Here is a 19,655-nt window from a genome sequence, read left to right as displayed (position 1 = left end):
AAAAAAAAAAAAAGAGAAGATGATACTTAGATGATACTTTCTGCTCAAGGAGCTACTTCAAGGAACATTTCTCCTTAAGTATCTGGTGTTCAAAATGAACTTGAAGGAGCAATGTGTATTTGTTCTTAGAAATATTGGGCAGTATCCAGTTCTGCTGCTCAGCCTCTGCCTGTTCAGTTACGCTTGTGGGACCCACCACTTGTGCAACAGGGAATTTGTGGTTGTAAAAGTGACCTTGGAAATGAGTGGAAACACTAGATTCTTGAATGGGACTATTCAGCAGAGCACCCTTCTGTGAGCTCTGCTGATCTGTGCCCTTCTGGAAATGAGCGTCTCCACTCGTTTTGGATTGCTTTGGGAAGCAGTAGGTTCCCTAGCAGTAGCAGTAGCAGTAGGTTCACTAGCAGTAGCTCCCACATGCAAGTGCACAGTATTGGATACTGCTCATTAGCCACACACAGGAAAGGTGTAACTTGCCTTGTAATTAATTTCTGCTCATGAAAAAAAAAGCAGTCTGTATTAAAAAATGTACGAAGTGACAGACTATTCCCTCTCCCAAACATAATTTTTATCCTGTTTGATTTGTGAAAGTGCCACATTATATCGCATAGGATATCGAGAAGGTAATAATGAGTTGTGAATAAGTCTGGTAGTCTGTTGGCGGAATGCCATGTGACCATTTTGCAGGCTGGTACAGTATTTACATCTGGCCATTGCTGTCCCTAGTAGGAGTAGGGTTATGGAAAGGAAGAGACAGGGATATGGTGATGGGGAGACTGGATTTGCTCAGGCTCACTCTTTAAGGCAGGAAGGAAAGGTGAAAAGGATCCAAAAGCCTCAGTAACAGTCTATCTTATAAGCGTAAACCCCTATGAATATTTGAAGAAACCGGGAGGTAATCTTTCCATCCAATTTTATGTTTGGCTGAGAAGCCTGGCAGGGCTGTGGATGACCCCATCTATTTCTTCAGACCTTATGGTGGTACTGACTAGCTATTTCCCCAAGCCTCTTTTCTGGATTGCACCAAAACTGGAAGGGATGTTGTTTAACCATAGGGAGCAAAATTAATTTGCGATGTACTTTAATTTTTTTTAATAAACTGAATTTGGGGGGCAGCAGTGGCTACATGTTGCCCACCCCTGCTATAGAGAGTCTATAGTTTCAATAGTGATGATGTTTAAGGACTTTGCATGTGGACACAGGATATCATTAAATTAATATATTATGTATTTTCATTTGGAGATATCTCAGTTCAGTATGATACAATCTACAAAAATAATGTTTCTATTAAAAAACTGAATACTTGTTACACCTTCTAAATTATAATGTTATATTGTACTAGCAAAACTTTTAGTATTGCAACACTTTTATTGCAAAATTTGAAAATTTTCATAAATAAAGTATATTTATATTTCCACATGTTGAAGTCTAATAAATGACTGACAATAGAAATTAAAAAGACCTATACAAAATTAAGCTAACTGTTGTTACCAACAAGAACAATTTTCTATCAGTATAAAAGCATTAATGACAGTAAGAACAATACTTTTCTTTTTTTCAGCTTATATATATTTCATTATACATGTACTTTAACAAATGTGATTGGTCTATGTTTTCTTTTTTCGAGATGTTCCGTTAACTTCTGATGTAGCAGTTGCTGTTTGCTGCTGTTTCTTTGCGGGTACAGCTGAGACCCATTCTTCTGAACTACAAAAATATGTACAAGACATGTTAGAAATAAGAAGTAATTCAAATGTGGCTTAAAGCACAATCTATCATTTATTTTTACTATGGCAGAGGTGAAGAAGGTATTGGTTCTGGGGCTGAATTGACCCCTGGGACATATCCGGCAGGCTGGATGTCAGGGGATGGGGGACTGCCACCCAACGCCCTTGCCTCCCCCTGATGTCATCAAGTCCCATGCCCTCCACAATGCATGACTGATGGGTGACAGCAAATTTGCGAGGGCTGTTGGTGTTCTGAATTTGCTTTTGTTTCCAATAGTATTGTTGAGTAGCTGATATGCTGTTGAGAGTATACAAGTTCATAACTACATTACAGTGTCTTCATGGTTTCATAGTGCCCCCCAGCATAGTACAATCATAGGACTGGTCTTCTAGAAATAGATAAAAGACAGATGATTGGACAAGAATAATTAAAGGATTAGGGATTTGGAAGCTATTCCAAAGAGCTGGGAATCCATGCCAGGTCTTTGCTTAACTCCAAAAAGGGCTGCAGCTTGGGTCCAATTTGGGTGTGGGTGGATGAGGATCAGATGGGCAATAGATGTGGTCACAGAAAGGCTGGAGGTCATGCATCAAATCAGGCAGATAAGGAGGGAAGAGCCACATGTAAATACAGAGTTAGAGACAGGCAGAAGGTAGTTTATAGTGTTGAAGGGGCCAGAAGCAGATGCAAGGTCAAAGCCAAGCAGGCATCGCAATGCAAGGTAGCAGTCAGAAAAAGGAAGGAGAGTAGGCAGAGTCTTCATGCCCAAGACAAGTTGCTCAGATTGATCAGGCAGCTTCACCAAAAGAGCTTTGTAGGGTCTGGTGTGTCCCAGCTGACTTGGGAAAGTCAGCTGACTCTGTAAGGATGGAACTGCAGCCTATAGGGCACACTTTCCCCTAAGTCTTAGTTTGCCTGGACTCCTGAGGATCCAGAACGCTGATAGTGCAGGAGGTAATGTGCTGGAGGCTACTGCTGGATGCTCAGGTTTAAAATCTCCACATTATAATCTGTTAGAACAGCTAGAATGCCAAATATTTTGTAGTCATTAATGCTGTATCGAATTCATACAGGCTTAACACAATTTTAAGAAATAATATATGAAGATTATTTTACCAGTTCAGTATTTCAGTAAATAGTGCATAAGGATATTTATTGTTCATGAATCTTCATATGAAAAGAAAACACTCCAAAATGGAAAATAAATAATTCTACTTCAGTATATGTCCTATAAACAAACCTATATAATCGTTTTGTTATTTCTCTCCGCATTCTTTTTGGAGGATTTGGAGTGTCAAATGAATCAAATTCTTCTGAGTGAAGTGATGATTTGGTGCATCGACCTGATGAGGTCATACCTGTAAAGATAAAAATTGAATGTTATTGTCATACTGGGTATAAATTAGGTTTTTAAAAATAATATCTACAAATATTCCTATGAAATTCAGGAGTAGCTGCAGTTAAGATTATTATCCAAAAATAATTACTTGTGAAATTCACAATCTTCCTTGCTGCTGAAAGGTTCCTGTGCTTGTGAAATTGGGCTTGGAGGATGTGTGCCATAGGGACCATGTCCTTGGACATCAATCCCCTCCACCCTGCCCTTAGCCTAGACCAGGGGTAGGCAACTTTTGGCCCTCCAGCAGTGCTGGCTCCAGGTTTTTGAGGGCTGTTGGGCAAGTTATGTACTTTACTCCAGTAACAAATTTTTCCTACTAACACCAAAATAAAGTAGAACTATGGGTTGTATCCAAAGTTGTACAGAGCAAAACACCGTGAACTAGACATTCCCATGGGTAGAAGGGGTGGTGATTTTCATTAATGCCTCCTGCAGCCCGTTATGTCCCTGAAGATCTGCTCCGGAAGTTTAGGGAACCTTCTGGAACAGTATGGGATGTGGCATTGGGGAAATGCCACATCCACAGAGAGCAGGGGAAATGGGCAAAGATTGTTCCCCCCCCTTCCCCCCACAGGAGTGTCCAGTTAGCGGGCTGGGAGGCTGGCCACAGTTTACTCCCTTATGCGAATGGAAGAAGCCTTCTGTTCACGGAATAGCAGGTCTACTGCTATTACATTCAATGTAATTTTTATTACTTGTATTTCCAAGTTTACGTAATAAAATGTGTTGTGCTAAAATTAACATGCGCATTGGGATAGTGGGAGAAGGGTTCCCGCCAAAATTCCTCAGCTACAGAAGTTTCCCAAATCAAGGCTTTGCCCATATGTGTGATGCATAGAGACCACAAAGAATGAAACTATTTTAAAAGGCCACATTAAAGAAATGTGTCTTGACACCTTTTCTAAAAGCAGAGAGGATGGCACCACTCCTAGCTCTACAGGAAGAAGCTCTCTCATGTATGCTCGTTCAGCTAGCTTCTGCAAGTATCCTCAAGAGGGCCTTCTCCTACAAATATCAGTAACCGGACAGGTTCATCGTGAGATAGGTGGTCCCTTAGATAGCCAGGCCTAAGCTGTTTAGGGCTTTAAACTCACACCTTGAATTGAGCTAAAACAACTGATGATATGATCTTGATATATGCACTGGCTAGGAGCCTGAGCTGCTGTATTTTGCACTTATTAAAGCTTCTGGGTGCTCTTCAAAGGTAGCCTATACAGAGCATACTGAAATAGTCTAAATGTGATGTGATCAAGGCATCAGTTACTGCTGCCAGATCAGATCGACTCAGGAAAGTTTAGAGCTGGCACACTAAATGCAACTGTGCAAGTGCAACCCTTGCCACCACTGCCACTTGGACATCGAGGGTCAATGCAGGATCAAGGAGCACTCCCAAGCTAAGAACCTGATTTTTCAGGAAAATTGCAACCCTTTCCAGAACAGGTTGAAGCGCAATCCCTCAGCCAGATTTTTTATTGAACAGTAGCACCTCCGTCTTCTCTGGATTTAATCTCAGCCTGTTCACCCTCATCCAGCCCATTAGCGAGCTCAGGCAACAGCACCAGGCAATCTATATCTGGATCGCTATGCATGTATCTTAATTTATTTTCTTCTGAAAAGAACTAAGGATTTTGATAAAGAATTCAACTGCAAAGTAAACATTAGAATGCATTTGTGAAATGAATTCTAACCATTCTACAATGAACGTCCCCTTTAATATAATTAAAAATTATATTAAAGGGGACGTTCATTGTAGAATGGTTAGAATTCATTATGGGTGATCAGCCAGATGGGCGATTAATAAATTTAATAATAAATAAATAAATAAATAAATAAATTCTAATTTGCCTCCATGAAATAAAATATCATACCTAATTCTTGCTCTATTAATGTGAGATTCTTCTCCTGCTGAGCAAGCTCTTCTTTCTTTTTTTGCATTTCTGGAGTACTGAATGATTGCTTTTGAAGCTCAAGTTCTGTGTTTACTTTATTAAGTCTGGCAGCTGCTGAATGGTACTGCTGAAGGAGATCTAACAGGTAAAAGATCAGTAGGATAATAAGGCATGAGGCTACAATCTGTAAACTACTTCTATTCCAGATCAAATCATTTTGGAACAGCAGCAATAATTAACAGAGGGTGTAAAGCAGGGATGGGGAACCTTTGGCTCATGGTCTAAATTCAGCTTGCCAGGCTGGCCCATCCAGCCTATTAAGCTTGAGCGAAGCCCCTTCCTGAAGCTCCTTCCCCTCAGGGAAGGGAGAGCGGGTGGGAGAGCAACAGAGCTGAGGTCTTCAGGCTGCAGCTGGCAGGAACAGGGAGTGAAGCTGTCTCTGGACTCAGCCAGCACACGGTACCTTAAGGAGTGACACCTTGAGATGCCGGCAGAGTCCACTTCACTCCCTCCTTGCACAAGAGGAGCAGAGCTGGCCTGGGACACAGTCAGAGGAGCTGCCTCCAGATGCTGGCCAAGTCTCTATGCTCGCCACCCCAATTGCGGTGGCAAGCGAAGCAGTTATTCACCAATTGTTGGTTGGACATCTTCGGCTGCTGCTTGCCATCCAAACCATGACAGTGAACAGTGGACAAAGCCAGCACACCACTTAGCTGGTACCTGGAACAGCTGCTCCTCCAGGTGCCAGCTGAGTGCCTTTCTTTGTACAGAAAGAGGCACGTCTCTTTGCCTCTCTCTGCACAGAGAAAGAGAAAACGGGGCTGGGTGACATCAGAGGATGAGGCTCTGGGTAGAAGGGCCCCCTGCTGAAGTCATCTAGTTCCACACCCCTGCAGTAAAGACATTAAATGGTGCCATTTTGAATGCAGTTATTAATAAAGACTACTTCATAAATGATTTAATAATATTCCTAAATGAATCCCATTCTACTTTATCAAATCTCAAGATCTGAGATCTCCTAGATTTGAAAATGAAAGAATACAGATCACATAATTTCTAATTATGGAGAATGCTGCACATCGTGGACAGCACTCCATCTCCAAAATAGTATATTGCAAAAGATTATTTAAGTGTGAACCCATTAAAGGTTCAGACACCATTTATATGTATTTGGTAAGAGTTTAAATAATCGAAATGAATGGAAAGCAATATTCCATTATTCATTAAGCATGTTTCCAAATGAGGCTTTTATCCCACAAACACCCTGTCTTAACTACAGGGGTGGGGGGACATTGTTGACTTCCATTTGTAACCCTCCCATGTTTTCCTGCTGCTTCTTCCATCTTTTTTTCTTGCCAGGAAAAAGGATAAAAAACTGGAATAAGTGCATGTTGCCTTTTGATTTATAGCGCTAGGAGTCCTCTGCCTGGAAGTACCCAAAGATGTGCAAAGCCTTTTATGTACTTATGATATAATGACATTTACTAGAATTCTGTAATGTAGGGGTCCCCAACCTTTCTGGACTCATGGACACATTTGGGAATTTGAGAAACTGATGTGGGCACTACCACAAAATGGCTCCTATGGAGGATGTGGCTAGTCACATAATGGCTGCCATAGGGGCCTGCTGTGTGTGGGGGAGAGAAATAGTGAGGCTAGAGGCTGGAAGGGGGAAATGGAAAGAGTTGCTTCCTGGCTTGCCCACACAGGCCTTTCCCATTTGTTCTCTTTCTACTCCCAGCCTCTAGCCTCATTATTTCTCTCCCCCACCACCTCTTTATCTTGCATTTTCTCCCCACTCCTAGCCTCTACTCTTCTCTCTTTCTCTCCCCTCTACCCCTTTGCTTTGCTTTCTCTTCCTGCCCACTGAACAGATGATCAGTGGCAGGTTGAGGAATAGAAAGAACATTTTTCAGTTGATGATGATGATGACTTCGCAGGGGGCAGGGAGTGGAGAGCTTCACGGGCACTGTTGGAGGTTCCCACGGGCACCATGATACCCTGCGTTGGGAGCCCCAGCTGTAATGATTTGCCTTTATTGAATGGCAGCAGCTCAAATCCAAAAAGATGGCAAAAAGCTGAAAGCATATATTGCCACTAAACACTACTTAGTGTGTAAACACTAAACACCTCTTTAGTAGTAGTAGCAAGATAGCAGCAGCAATATGAGAAAAAAGTACATTTAGCTAGCAATATGAGATAACAACTAAATGTAATGACTTAGTTAACAAGGATAATTAGTTAGAATTTTGAGATACAACAAAAGCTTGACATAAACATCCTGTAAAAGATTGTTTCATAAATTATGCTTTGAACATACCTATCTGTGTAGAGAGAATATTGTAACGTTGTGGTAGAGGTGCCCCAAAAACCATTCCTCGAAGTTTATCCATGGGAGGGGCTTTATTCTGAAGACCTCCAAACTTTCCATTGCTGCGAATTCTGTCTCCTTCTCTCGTAAGTAAAGTTGGACAATGTGTGATTTTCACAATCTATGTAAATAGAAGTGATATTTATTAATAAATATGGGCAAGTCAGCAACTTAGATATCCTTCAGTGTTGTGCTTTGTTGAAAAGTAATTATATGAAGTTATAGCTCTAAATTAGTTATTGATATTTCCAAACATCCCTCAAAAAGAAATAATGGTAAGTTTAACAGTAATACAACATCAGTTGAAAACCTTGCTGGCTGGATCTGGAAAAAACAGATATTTTGAGAGAACTTCTGAGAAGTACTAGGAAGTCCCTGCTTTGGGATAACAGAAAGTAGGAACAAAATGAAGCTTCCTTCCGGGGAAAGGGATGACAAAGTTTGGATAAACCAGGTAAAGGATTAGAGTAATTCTGAAAATTACCAGGTAAAAAGTATTCTTTAAAATATTACATTGCAATTTTTTCTTCCAAATAGAACATATCAGAAAAGAAACTCCAGAAACTTCCAATGCTGCACAGAAAATTACAACCTTGTGGAAACTGAGGCCTTTATATTTTGTGAATGTAATCACAACCTGTTGCTGAGTATTTGGTGGAGAGTGACTAACATCAAAGGGTTCAGCATTTCCACCTGCATCACCCTACCACCTTGGAGCCTGATAAAGCTTGCTGCCTGAAGACCAGTGCTGGAAGGGATGTTTGGTGGAGAGAGACTGAGTAATGACAACACTTTATGTGGGGCTTGAAGGAAGACTGGGAATCTTAACCTCCCCAGGTGAGAGATGGGGAAGGGACAATGAGAAAAGACTTAGGTGAGAACTAGGAGGAAGGCTGCAACAAGTGAGAGGTGTGGCCGCCAACCAGTGATTGTAGGCCAATTGTGGAGAACCCATGTGGAACGGAGATTTATTTATCTTTGTAAGTGGTATTGCTTATAATTCTCAAGCTTTATTCCGTCTCCTGTTTAGTACTCAGTTGCTGGATTAGGATTAGAGTAGTTTATTTGTACTGTTTTATTGGATATTGTACATATTGGTATTTCTATTATGTATTTATCTGCCAATATTATAATTATTTGTAATTGTATTGCATTTTTGAATATTGTTATGTTTATTGCTGTTTGATGTATTGTAAATTATATTTACTGCTGTTAATTTGTTATGTTGTGAGCTGCTTTGGGAAAAGCGGTATAAATAGATGAGATGAATCCTATTCTTGGATCCTCACACATTTGTACAAACACAAAACAAAGCAACGTGAAATTATAATACACACCTCTTTTCTGTAATGATTGGCAGCATCCAAATTGTCAATAATAATGGTATCCCCTAACAGCATCCCAAACACTATAAAGTTAAATGAAAGAGACTTCATTACAATATGCAGAATAGTAACACTATGCAAGCTACTGTTGCATTTACATCAATCCATTATGAGGCTAAACATCAGCACTGAATAAGAATTCAACATAGCTTTTAAATACTAAATTAGAGTAGGCAATATTGCCAATATAGTACAAGACAAGAACAATTTCAATAAGCATAATTAGTCCTGGATTTGCCATAAAAAGGTAAAGGTGTCCCCAACCAGTCGTGTCTGACTCTAGGGTGTGGTGCTCATCTCCATTTCTAAGCCGAAGAGCCAGCGCTGTCCGAAGACGCTTCCGTGGTCATGTGGCCGGCATGACTGAACACCAACGTGCACGGAACGCTGTTACCTTTCCCGCCAAAGCGGTACCTATTTATCTACTTGCAATTTCTTGCTTTCGAACTGCTAGGTTGGCAGGAGCTGGGACTGAAGACGGGAGCTCACTCCGTCACACGGCACTTGGGTCTCGAACTGCTGTCCTGCTGACCTTCCGGTCTGCAGTTCAGTGTCTTAACCACTAAGCCACCGCGGCCCTCATGGATTTGCCATAAACCCCCATAAAAAAAGATGCTGAAAGAATTCTGACGTTTGTATGTTAGACTCATGAAGGCGCACATTTAACTTGGCTGAACATGTGGCATTAATCCTATACCTGCCATTTTCTAAGATGCAAATGTGGATATACAGTAACTTATGAACGAATGCATGTAGGTTTTTGTAGTCAAGATGGGTAGAAGAACTATTACTACACTAACAGTATGGTCTAGTGCAGCCTTCCCCAGCCTGTTGCCCTTCAGATATGCTGGGCTACAACTCCCACCATCCCACTAACAGCCATGCTTGTTAGTGATAATGGGAGTTGTAGTCCAACATCTCTGGAGGCTCCAGGTTAGGGGAAGTGGTCTAGTGGATAGAATGTCAGACTAGGAGAAGGAAAACTTGGGCTCAAATCCCTGCTCAGTTGTGAAGCTCACCAAGTTGCCCGCTGGCTGGTCACCACTCTCAGACTAAACTACTTCAACAGAGTTGTGAGGATAAGGGGCTGGGGGAATGTACATCACTGTGGGTTCCATGGAGAAAGAGTGGGATAAAAATGAAGGAAATATATATTACTTTGATCATCACAAATCAGAAACAATATTCAAAACAACATCTTGTTTGTTGTTCTCATCTACCTGGAGAGTGGAAGGGTGGGGAAAACGGATAAAGAACCTTAAGAAAAATAACCTTTGCCTTTAGCTCCAAGGAGCTTGGAGACAAGCTCTGCCATTGGCCTGCTTACTGCTAGCTAGGCAGGGCCAGTCTGGGGTTGAGAAATCCCTCACCAGAGGAGGTACTTACTTGACTGTCCAGGACTGCCCTACCCCAGAACCTCCAGAGATGTTCCTTTTTATTTCTCTTTACATGACAAAACTTCAAACCCCACCCCCAGTTGCTGCCACTAAGCTTGTTTGTGCATAATACAACTTGCTCTTTCCATGACATTTACCTGTCTGGCAATTCTCTGTGTGCTCTGGAAATGTTAGCAAATTCCTGGCAAATACAGGATTTCCAATAGGCTTGAAACAGTTTTTTCCATTTCGTAAGTGAGGTAAAGGCCTGATTAGAAACAAGTCAGAAAATCATTTTCTTTTCCCATAGTCTTTGTCAGCTAAATATGAAACCATACATAATATCGGTTCAGTATCTGGACATTCTGCTGCTGAGTTCTGGGATTTCCATAAGCAACTATTATCACAATGTAGAGCATATGAACCAGAACCATATGAGGAAAAACTGATTCTAAGTTAGGACAAAAAAATGTCACCATCAGAAAGTTGGGGATGCAATCCACCCCAAACTGTTCTTGACCAACTCTCATTCTTTTGAGAAGAACTTGTGAAGGAAAAGCACTGGATTTTCTTAGAGTTGTTTATGATCACTGTTGTTTATGATGTCAACCACATATACTAGGCACATTTATTAGAACTGGGAAATTGGCTTACATGAAGTTCAATAATGTATTTCAAAATGCATCTATATAATATAAAATACATATGTAATTCTATTTATCTGAAACAATGTACTTTTTTAAATTGAAAAGTTGAAATTGACAATTGTTCAATTTAGAATGTTGAAAATATGCACATAAAAGTTCTTAAAATTTAAACTTTTTAAAACATTTTTGGTTTAGGTGGGACTGAGCCAATTTTCATGGAATCTGTATTTCATTCTGAAGGGTGACATTTTAGGGAGTGGAGGTTTGCTCTGAAAAAGCAGTGCAATATGTGGAGCATGATCTCTCCCTTCTCTTGCCAAGAAACAGAGTGGGCTGCAAGTTTCCATAGCACTACAGTGAGACAAACATTTTCGCTATCCTAAAGATTGCTAAAAGGCAGGAGGATAACTTATTGTGAAAAGAGACTGCCATTCTGACTCAGATCTAGATTTAAGCAACAAAAATAAAACACACAGATCTATGTATTTTAAAACAGAACTGCCCAAATCAGAAAGACTGCAGGTAGTGGGGTGAGTGCATCTGGTTTCAACAACAAAAAAGATACAAAGGTGAAGACTACAAAACCATCCATTCATGGCTTACCTCCTGGATGCCTCTTTCCTTAAGTGCTTTTGTCCCACCTGACTGCTATTAAAATACTGGAGTTTATCTGAGGACAATATTGACTGGGAAAACAGCCAAATCACTTCTAGGCCTTTTGGCCAAGATGAAGTCTGTAGACTGGGAAAAGAGACTACACGGAGGTAAGCCACAGGAAGGGGAAGGGCTCTACATTCCTCATCTGTGCATCCTTACCTGTGCTATTAATCAGACCTCCCCTGCCCCCCGCCAACCCACATAAACATACCACACGCATGTGTTCTGTATGATTTAGGAACATCCACATTAAAACAGTTAAGTACAGGAAAATATTCAAAAAAGTACAGGAAAATATTCAAAACTAAAGTTGCAATCCTATGTAGTCCTAAGTCTTACTGAAATCCATGGGGCTTACTTCCTGGTGAATGTGGATAGTATTGGACTGTCAGTCTATAAAAAAAGATGGCAAAACCCTTTTTAAAAAAGAGAACCAGAAAATATTAGAATTATAACAACTGAAAACCAAACCTTATTTGATTAGGAAAGAACACAGAAAACATTACCTGTTCCAATCTGGAAGAGTCTTCTTATAAATAGAATCAAGAGGCAACACCTGCTGCCGGCCTTGGGTTTCATCAAAGATACGACGAGCAGCAACAGTTGTCAGAGTGACTACACAATCCATATCACTTGCCAAATGCCAAGAGATTACTTTTGCAGCTTCATTATCTTCAATCTGTGCTAAGTGTGAAATCTGGCAAAAAATTGAAATGATGATTTTGAGAGGATGAGTCATCTGCAAGGCCGGCACCAGCTCTCTCGCCGCCTGAGGTGGGAGAGCACAAATGTGCCAGCACCATGTCACCACCCCCACTGTCACCACTGTTGCCCGTCATCCCCACCCCTCTCTAGTGCCACCCCCTACCTCCTCCTCTCCTGACACTGCCTGCCTTGTGGCTCGCTCTCAGGGTGAGCCAAAGGGCAGGCTCTCTGAAGAGCAGGGCCAGCTGGAAAAAGCAGCCAGTGTGGCCCAAATGCCTGACTGGGAGGGGGCGTGTGTCCCTCCTCAGAACCAGACATTGTGGGAGGGGTGTCTGAGGAGATCACCTGTACAGCTAGCTAGAACGCCAAGCCATCTCCTCTAGTCTTCAGGCATAGCTGTCTTTCCTAGGTGTCAAGCCTACAGCAAATCACAGATATTTTCCTTGGAAGAATTTTTGTCATAGCCAGAAAAGATGGGACAAAGAAGCTGTAAATGGAAGTGGCTGTGGATATAGACACAGTTGTGCAAGCATTATCTATTTGTGAAACCTGACAGGCCCACTTATGGAAGAAAAGAGAAAGCTCCCTTGGATTATTACTAGCTACCTTTGTGGAGGTGCCCTTCCCATCTCCTGTAACAGACATAAATTACAATTCTCTAGTGCTGTTAATACTGATAACAAGTACTGAAAAAGCACCTAGAAATGTTTTAATAAAAAACTCTTGTATACATTCAAGATCTCATGCCGTAGAAGACAAACAGTTCTTTTTGTTTTTTTCCAAGAACCATTTTTGTTTCCCTCCCCCCCGAGATTGGAAAAAATTCAACAGATTTCAATTATGAAATATGTTTGTTTAGAATTTAAGTCAAGGTGTTATATATTGTTACCTAGCCTTTACTCCCTGCAAAATGATTTATAAAAACTTTATAGATAATAAGGTAATAAGATAGGTAATAAGATCTTCATAGAAAGACTAGAGATGTAAAATGTCTGGAAATTATGAAGCCATGGGGAAAATGTTTTTTTTAATCCTCTCTGTAAGATTCCCAGCATAGTTATTTCTTCCATTCCTTATTAAAATTATTGATCTAATGTATCTTTTACTGATATACATTTAGGGACGCTTCAAGTCAGTTTCTCAGCATGTGAATAATCACCATATCATCATATGGAAGAAAATGCACTTTTTTGACAGTTTGGGTTTTGTTCTATTGAGTCCTGTGTTTCTGGGTTTGTTTTGGTTAGATGCTGTAGCAGTCAATTAATGTAGTTCTAATCTAAAACCCACACATTAAAAAACTCTGTAGGTTATCCTGCCACTGTCATCAGATGCAATGGAAAACAAGTGGGTTATCCTACCTATGTTTCTTTTTAAAAAAAATAACTTTGAGGCTTGGGTCTGTAGAACTTACTCAATTAGACCTCACCACTAGGGAATGCTGCCCCAAAAAGAAACTCAGTAGCCTAGCTCCTATGGTGTAGGCATGGGATTGACACTACCGATAGAGACCACTTTTCAACATGAACAAAAAATAAGATGTTCATTAACAGAAATTATTTACAAAAGTGAATAAAATGTCACTCTTCAAGTTGAGGTTGCTTAAAGGTTCTTAAATTAAACATGGTTGCTTACCATTCCTAAGCAGAATCTTTTCCAGCTGAATAAAATCTCCATAGCTTTTCCTTCAGACCAGATTTCCCTAAATTTCATCCCACAAACAGGAATAGATTTAGGAATGTCTCCAAACTTCCTTACACACAGGAACAGGTGCTGTGCACCAGTCTTCCTGTGCCTCTAGTTCTTCCTGCTTCTTTTGGCTTCTAGGATGATTCAGATGTTTCAGGGATTACTTGATGTTCCCTCTGGTCAAACAATAAATAGGAAACTAAAATATGTTATGCATATCTGGGTTTGCTCATAAAATTACCATGTTTGGTATATTAAATGTAAAAGTATAGTGGATTCAAACAATCATTACAAATTTACTAACAGAGTTTACTTTTAAAAGTTTTAAAGTATAATGGTAATTTTATGAGGAAACCAAGATATGCATAATATAACTTTGGGAACATAAAGGTTGCTGGTGCTCTCCAGATGTTTTGGACCACAATGCCTAGCATTCCTGACCCTTGCTGCTTGAGGCTTATAGCAGCTGAAGTTCAAAATATCTGGAGGCCAGCAGGTTGTGGAAGGCTGTACTAAAGCAACAAAGTGCCTTTACATCTGTAAAGAGCACTAAAAAAGGTATTACTTATTTTTCAATTTCCCCCCAAATTTGTTGTTGTTGTAGTTGTTGTTTTAAAAAGGACCCCCTTCCCTTTCCCCCCAAGGCTTCAAAATTTCTGGAAATTTTACATCTCCATACAAGATTAACAATAGACTCACCTTGCCCAAAACATCTTGACTACCTTTGGGACAATTTTTAAGGGCGCATGTTCTTCTAGGCTGTTTCATTATTCCCTCCTGCTCAGACCTCTTCTGTTTTATTAGAGTGTCAATATATTGCAGCTGAAAATGAAGACAGAGTAATAGTGCTATTATTTATTACAGACATACACTTTTCTTTATTCGTAAAAAATAGAAATAAAAACTTTCTGTAAAGCTTTCATGAGTTTAGACCAAACACTTCAGCAAGACCTTATTTAAGCTGGCATCAAAAGTACAGGAATGGAGACCATTATAATTCCATCTATGAGCCTGCAGCAATAGGATTTGGAATGTACTCCTTTTTCACTGTTGGCACTGCTCTAAGTGACTGGCTTTACATAACAGCATAGAAGGGAAAGGTGCAGGTCCAATCAGCTAGAGGAATTTCAAAGAGGCAAATATACTGAAAAAGGAGTGGTAATGTCTGTAGTGCATAACAAAATTCAACTGAAGGAAATTATTTGGCATAAACTGGCAAAAATGCAAGCAAAGTATAATATTTGTATATGATGCATTATTTAAATAAATTAATATTATGATTAAAGTTTTAGATAAGAAAGAATTTTGGCATTCAGAGCTGGGATTTTTCTATGCTGGATTTATTTTTTTCCCAGTAATGAGCAAGGTAGTTTAAGGCTGCAGACTTTTGATAGACTGTTTAAGGCTTACTCCCTACCTGAAGTAAACTCCACTGAAATCAGTGGGGCTTATTTCTGAGTATGTCTGCACAGGATTACACTGTAAATACAGATTAGCAGCCTGGCTTCAAAACACGATTTGTTCGTACTAAATACCAGAATCTAAAAGTTGCCAGGCTGTATGGTGGCAGACTGCTGACCAATGGGATCCTAAAGTGGACATCTTATGTTCTAGTTCTCCTAAACCATGAGGGTGTTCTCACTTCCAAATTCTGGCCCACATCAATTGAAATAATTGCCACTTGAAATTACACGTGTTGTAGTTGCTCCACATGGTGAGTCACTGTGTGCAATGTGTGGCTCAATTCCTGCTACTTAGTTTGTCTCCGTGTTACCAGAATACATTTTTGTTGTAATTTGTATTGATGTGAACTGACAATCCAATCCAAAAAGTGAATCACCAAACAAAAACAGAGTGTCTTATAGAGAGGCTATAATGCAGCTGAAATTTCAAGAGACTTCCATATTATAGGCAGTGTGGCGATTCCACAGGCACGATATGTAAATACTAAAGGTTTGTATATATGTATGGTGGCTGGTATGTATCTGGAATGATTGACAGTTGAGTGTGAGGCGGGGCTTGGCAGAGTGGGGGCAAGAATGATAGTTTGGCAAGTGGAAGAAAGGGGGAGTGGCTGAGTGAGAATGGAAGGCAGTGTGATTGGAGGAGAGCTTGCGCAGAAAAGGCGGGGTGATTGCTTCTAGAGAGTCAGATAAGTCTGGGAGTAAAACAGATTAGGAACAGCTAGATAAACCTGAGATTAGATTGGGAGGTAAGAGTGAGAACATCTAGCGAGATAGTCTGTGGGTTAGAGAGTGAGACAGGTAGTGTGAGAGAAGTTCTGAACATAGAACTAAAAGCAAGAGTTATATTGTGCAGTTTGTAGTGTTGCCTTATTTTAATCATCATTCCTGATATCCTTTCCTCATCCAACCCAGTTCCTATTTCCAATCCCGTTGTACGAAATAAATTTTCTCTGTTTTCAGTTTTAAAAGACAGTTTCCTTTTTACTTATTAAGAAGGGTTTTATGGAATATCCCCCACATGGTGGCTGCTTGGTCTGTGCTACCAAAAAGGAAGACAGCAGCTCAAAAAGGGTTATTGGTGGCAGCAATTGAGAGAGTGGTGAAGCATCACAATACACCAACAGAGGGTTGTGGGTGACAGCCTAAAAGTGGTGGTATGAGGAGAGACATTGACCAAAGCACCTGACCTGGTGACTAGAAGTAGGATCGTGAGATGGTCAAAAAGGCCTCAGGTCCTCACAGGCAGTTACTTATAAAGTAAGCTTCAGTCAGAAAATGAGAGACTATGCTGCCTGTTTTTATGCTTGATAAGGACTGGAGTAGGAGACAGAAAATGGGAGGTGGGGAATGTTTTCACAATGGCTTCAGCAGCAAACAAGTGGCCTTCCCTGGGTACAAAGCTGTTATGAAATTGCAAGCCTTCTTTCTAAACCCTGTAAGAAATTTGTCAGTTCACTATCTAGGCTGAAAGAAATGTATGCTCTATTTAGATACTTTTGTCTCTGTCTCTGATGTAACTGTACTCTAAGAATTTTATTAAACATCTTGACAATTATAAATGAAAGAAAATGAAGAAGGCCATACAACATTAGTCACAGGTATGTCAATTCCATGTATTTTCAGTTCATTCTTCAGTTGGGACTCTTTTGTTTTGGCTTCCTGGGCTTGACCTAAAACAATGCATTGAATTAGTAATAATCACTTAAGGTTAAAGGACTGAAATTGAATTGACATAGTATGTTCATCACTCAATGAAACCAACATCAACTGTTGACTCACACTGCAAAAAGCCATCTCAGAAGAAACACAGAACTCTTGTTATCATCTTAAGCCCAATACAATCAACAGAGGGTGTTCACATGTTCAGTTAAGAATAATCAAATAATTCTGAGGCAAACTCACAGTGGCAGAGTTTGCATGACACGACAACCCACAGTGTGTAGTTTGTGCACCTGACAGACGATCGGGCTCGTTGTGGGTTGTTCCTGCCCTCCTTCGCCCTTGGTCCTCCAGCTGGTTCCACCCGCTATCCCAGGAGACTTGGTGGCAGAATCCATCTTGTCTGCCCCCACGTCCCCCATCCCCACTTCGGTTGCAACCCCGGTCAACGTCACGTCCTTTAAAAAATAATTTCTCCTTTCCTTTATTTGCACAAAAATGGGGCTGGAATAATTTTTTTGCATTTTCCTGGCCTGTGGAATGTGCACGAATGTCCTCTTTTAAAAAATTATTATTATTTTATTGGGTTATTGGAGTTGTGCAACTCTGACTATCAGAAATATACAGGTTTGCCTTGGCTAGACCCTTGTATGTCTGAGCTGTCAAACATACCAGGTAACAGGCAAGACTAGTCTGACAGCCTTTGACAGTTGAGAGGTAGGGAAATGGGGTGCAGATCACCCCCTTAACAAGGTTATCCCCAGGGTTTCTGGTGTTGTCCAGAACCTTGGAGGTGCCCCGGTAAGAATCCCCACCTGCCCCACTCTCCAACAACTCTTTTTTATGGTAAAGTGCATGTCATCTCCTTTTTTGCATCTAATCGCAGCAGACACTTTTTCACAGAGATCTACATGCCCCTCACCTTCTCCTTCCCGTTTGCACTGACTGAGGCAACCTTTGATAGTTCATTTGACTGGCTAAGGCAAAAGGGTGCAAAAAAGGTGTGTGTGCACTTTTCTATGAAAAAAGTTGCCTCCAAGTCGAGGACGGGTGGAGTGGAAGGAGAGCACCCTCAAGGATTGGGGCAACACATGAAATCCTGGGGATCCCCTTGCTAAGCGGGTGGATCTTGAGAACTTTGACAGGTCAGGAAAAGTGATCAAGATCACCCACCTAGCAAGGAGATCCCCAGGGTTTCAAGTGTTGCCCTGACACTTGGGGTTCCCTCCCCCTTCAATCCCACCTCTCTATACAGTCTAGTCTTGCCTGTTACCTTGACAGTTTGACAGTTCAAACATACAAGGTTCCAGTCAAGGCAAGCCTGTGTATTTCTGACAGAGATGTGCAACTGTCTAACTCCAATAACCCGAAAAATAAATAAATACATATTTTTTAAAAGGGCATTTACGCACATTCCAAGGGTCTGGGAAAATTATTCTGGCCCTGTTTTTGTAAAACTAAAAGCAGATTTTTTTTAAAAGGCTCTCACGACAACCTGGCTCATGACTGGAGCAGGGACAGGGGCCATGCCGGGAACACTAGTCACAGCCCCTCCAAAGCGCCAGTTGGAAATAGCTGGAGAAGCTGTCACTGGCAAGGGGCACTTGCAGTGGCTCAGCCACAATTGTGAAGAGGGGCAGAGATTTCTGCTGCTCTCGCTGAACAGCTCACTGGCTGACGCCCACAATCCATGATGGGTTGGCATGGCTGGGTTTGGATGACATGCCACCCATCATGGGTAAAACAACCCCCGGAACAAGCCATGGGTTGTTAGGGTGGCTTCTTGCCCATGTACAAGCCACCTTGCGGGAATTGGTCTGGGTTCGGACAACACAACAACCTATCATGGCTTGTCACACACAGTGGGTGCAAATGTTGTGTCACTATTTGTTGTGTCGTGCAAATCCAGTCACTACTGAATTTCTTTACAGGATCACACAAAGAAAGGTTAGCAGTAATATACATGGTGAGCTGGCTGCCATCACCATGATTGTAGCTGCACTCTTTTCTCATCATCTGTAGTCTGTCAGCATTCTGCATATACACCGCAATTCAAACTAAACAGTCATATACATTATTAGATGAAAAAATTTACCGTAGAGGGTATGATTCTAATTGTGTGTCACCACCTAGCAGTATGGCATTATATAACAAAATAGCTCTCCACTCAGTTTGAGACACATACGCTATAAGAATGAAGTAAGAGATTTACCCATAAAGCCTTGGATAATTGAACTTATTCCTATTTGGGTAATCCGAAACTAACACATGGGCATTACTGAAAAGGAACAGTGTCTATAAAAATGCAAGACAACATTGCAGAGAAGAGATTAAAATAAATCCCACATGTGAAAATTGTGCTGTCTATAATGCATGCAACAATACATTAAAATAGTATTCATATGTTACTTACATTTTATTTCTGTAAGAAGCTGATTAGTGGTGTCAAATAAACTTCTGTATGCTTGTATTGACTGAGATAGTTTATCTCTCTCTTTTGTAAGTGTTGCCATCTGCTGTTGTCTCTTATAACCTAAAGAGAAAAATTAATACATTTTACTGCAGTCACCTTCAGCCCTTTCCCAAAATATCAGAAAAGTACACAATGAAATCGAGACTTCTGGTAGGAGCCATGTCGCCCTGGCAAGCGTCCTGTGGAGGCTCCGCAGGTCACCTCCTCGAAC

General features: G+C 40.8%; 1 protein-coding gene across 8 annotated transcripts in view; it reads right to left on the bottom strand.

Annotated features, from left to right (window-relative positions):
- Positions 1 to 1,071: 1,071 nt before the first annotated feature.
- Positions 1,072 to 19,655, bottom strand: part of SMCHD1 (structural maintenance of chromosomes flexible hinge domain containing 1) — a 140,008-nt gene continuing 121,424 nt past the window's right edge. The window contains exons 39-49 of one of the 8 annotated variants that reach the window (XM_084849781.1): positions 19,385 to 19,504; positions 16,897 to 16,982; positions 14,546 to 14,668; positions 11,959 to 12,149; positions 11,792 to 11,845; positions 10,307 to 10,416; positions 8,725 to 8,795; positions 7,337 to 7,508; positions 4,996 to 5,154; positions 2,969 to 3,086; positions 1,072 to 1,707 (exon numbers count right to left, since the gene is read on the bottom strand). In XM_084849781.1, the coding sequence (XP_084705907.1) occupies positions 1,608 to 1,707; positions 2,969 to 3,086; positions 4,996 to 5,154; positions 7,337 to 7,508; positions 8,725 to 8,795; positions 10,307 to 10,416; positions 11,792 to 11,845; positions 11,959 to 12,149; positions 14,546 to 14,668; positions 16,897 to 16,982; positions 19,385 to 19,504 (1,304 nt within the window). In that variant the 3' untranslated portion in view covers positions 1,072 to 1,607. The remainder of the gene's footprint in view (positions 1,708 to 2,968; positions 3,087 to 4,995; positions 5,155 to 7,336; positions 7,509 to 8,724; positions 8,796 to 10,306; positions 10,417 to 11,791; positions 11,846 to 11,958; positions 12,150 to 14,545; positions 14,669 to 16,896; positions 16,983 to 19,384; positions 19,505 to 19,655) is intronic. The other 7 variants (XM_084849782.1, XM_084849783.1, XM_084849784.1 and 4 more) reach the window with 7 other exon arrangements.

Source organism: Heloderma suspectum, chromosome 4 (genome assembly GCF_057233095.1).
Source record: "Heloderma suspectum isolate Gila_16-S chromosome 4, 16-S_ref, whole genome shotgun sequence".
Classification (NCBI taxonomy): Eukaryota; Metazoa; Chordata; class Lepidosauria; order Squamata; family Helodermatidae; genus Heloderma; species Heloderma suspectum.
The sequence above is the reverse complement of the archived record's forward strand: the minus strand, read 5'-3'. Positions and strand labels throughout refer to the sequence as shown.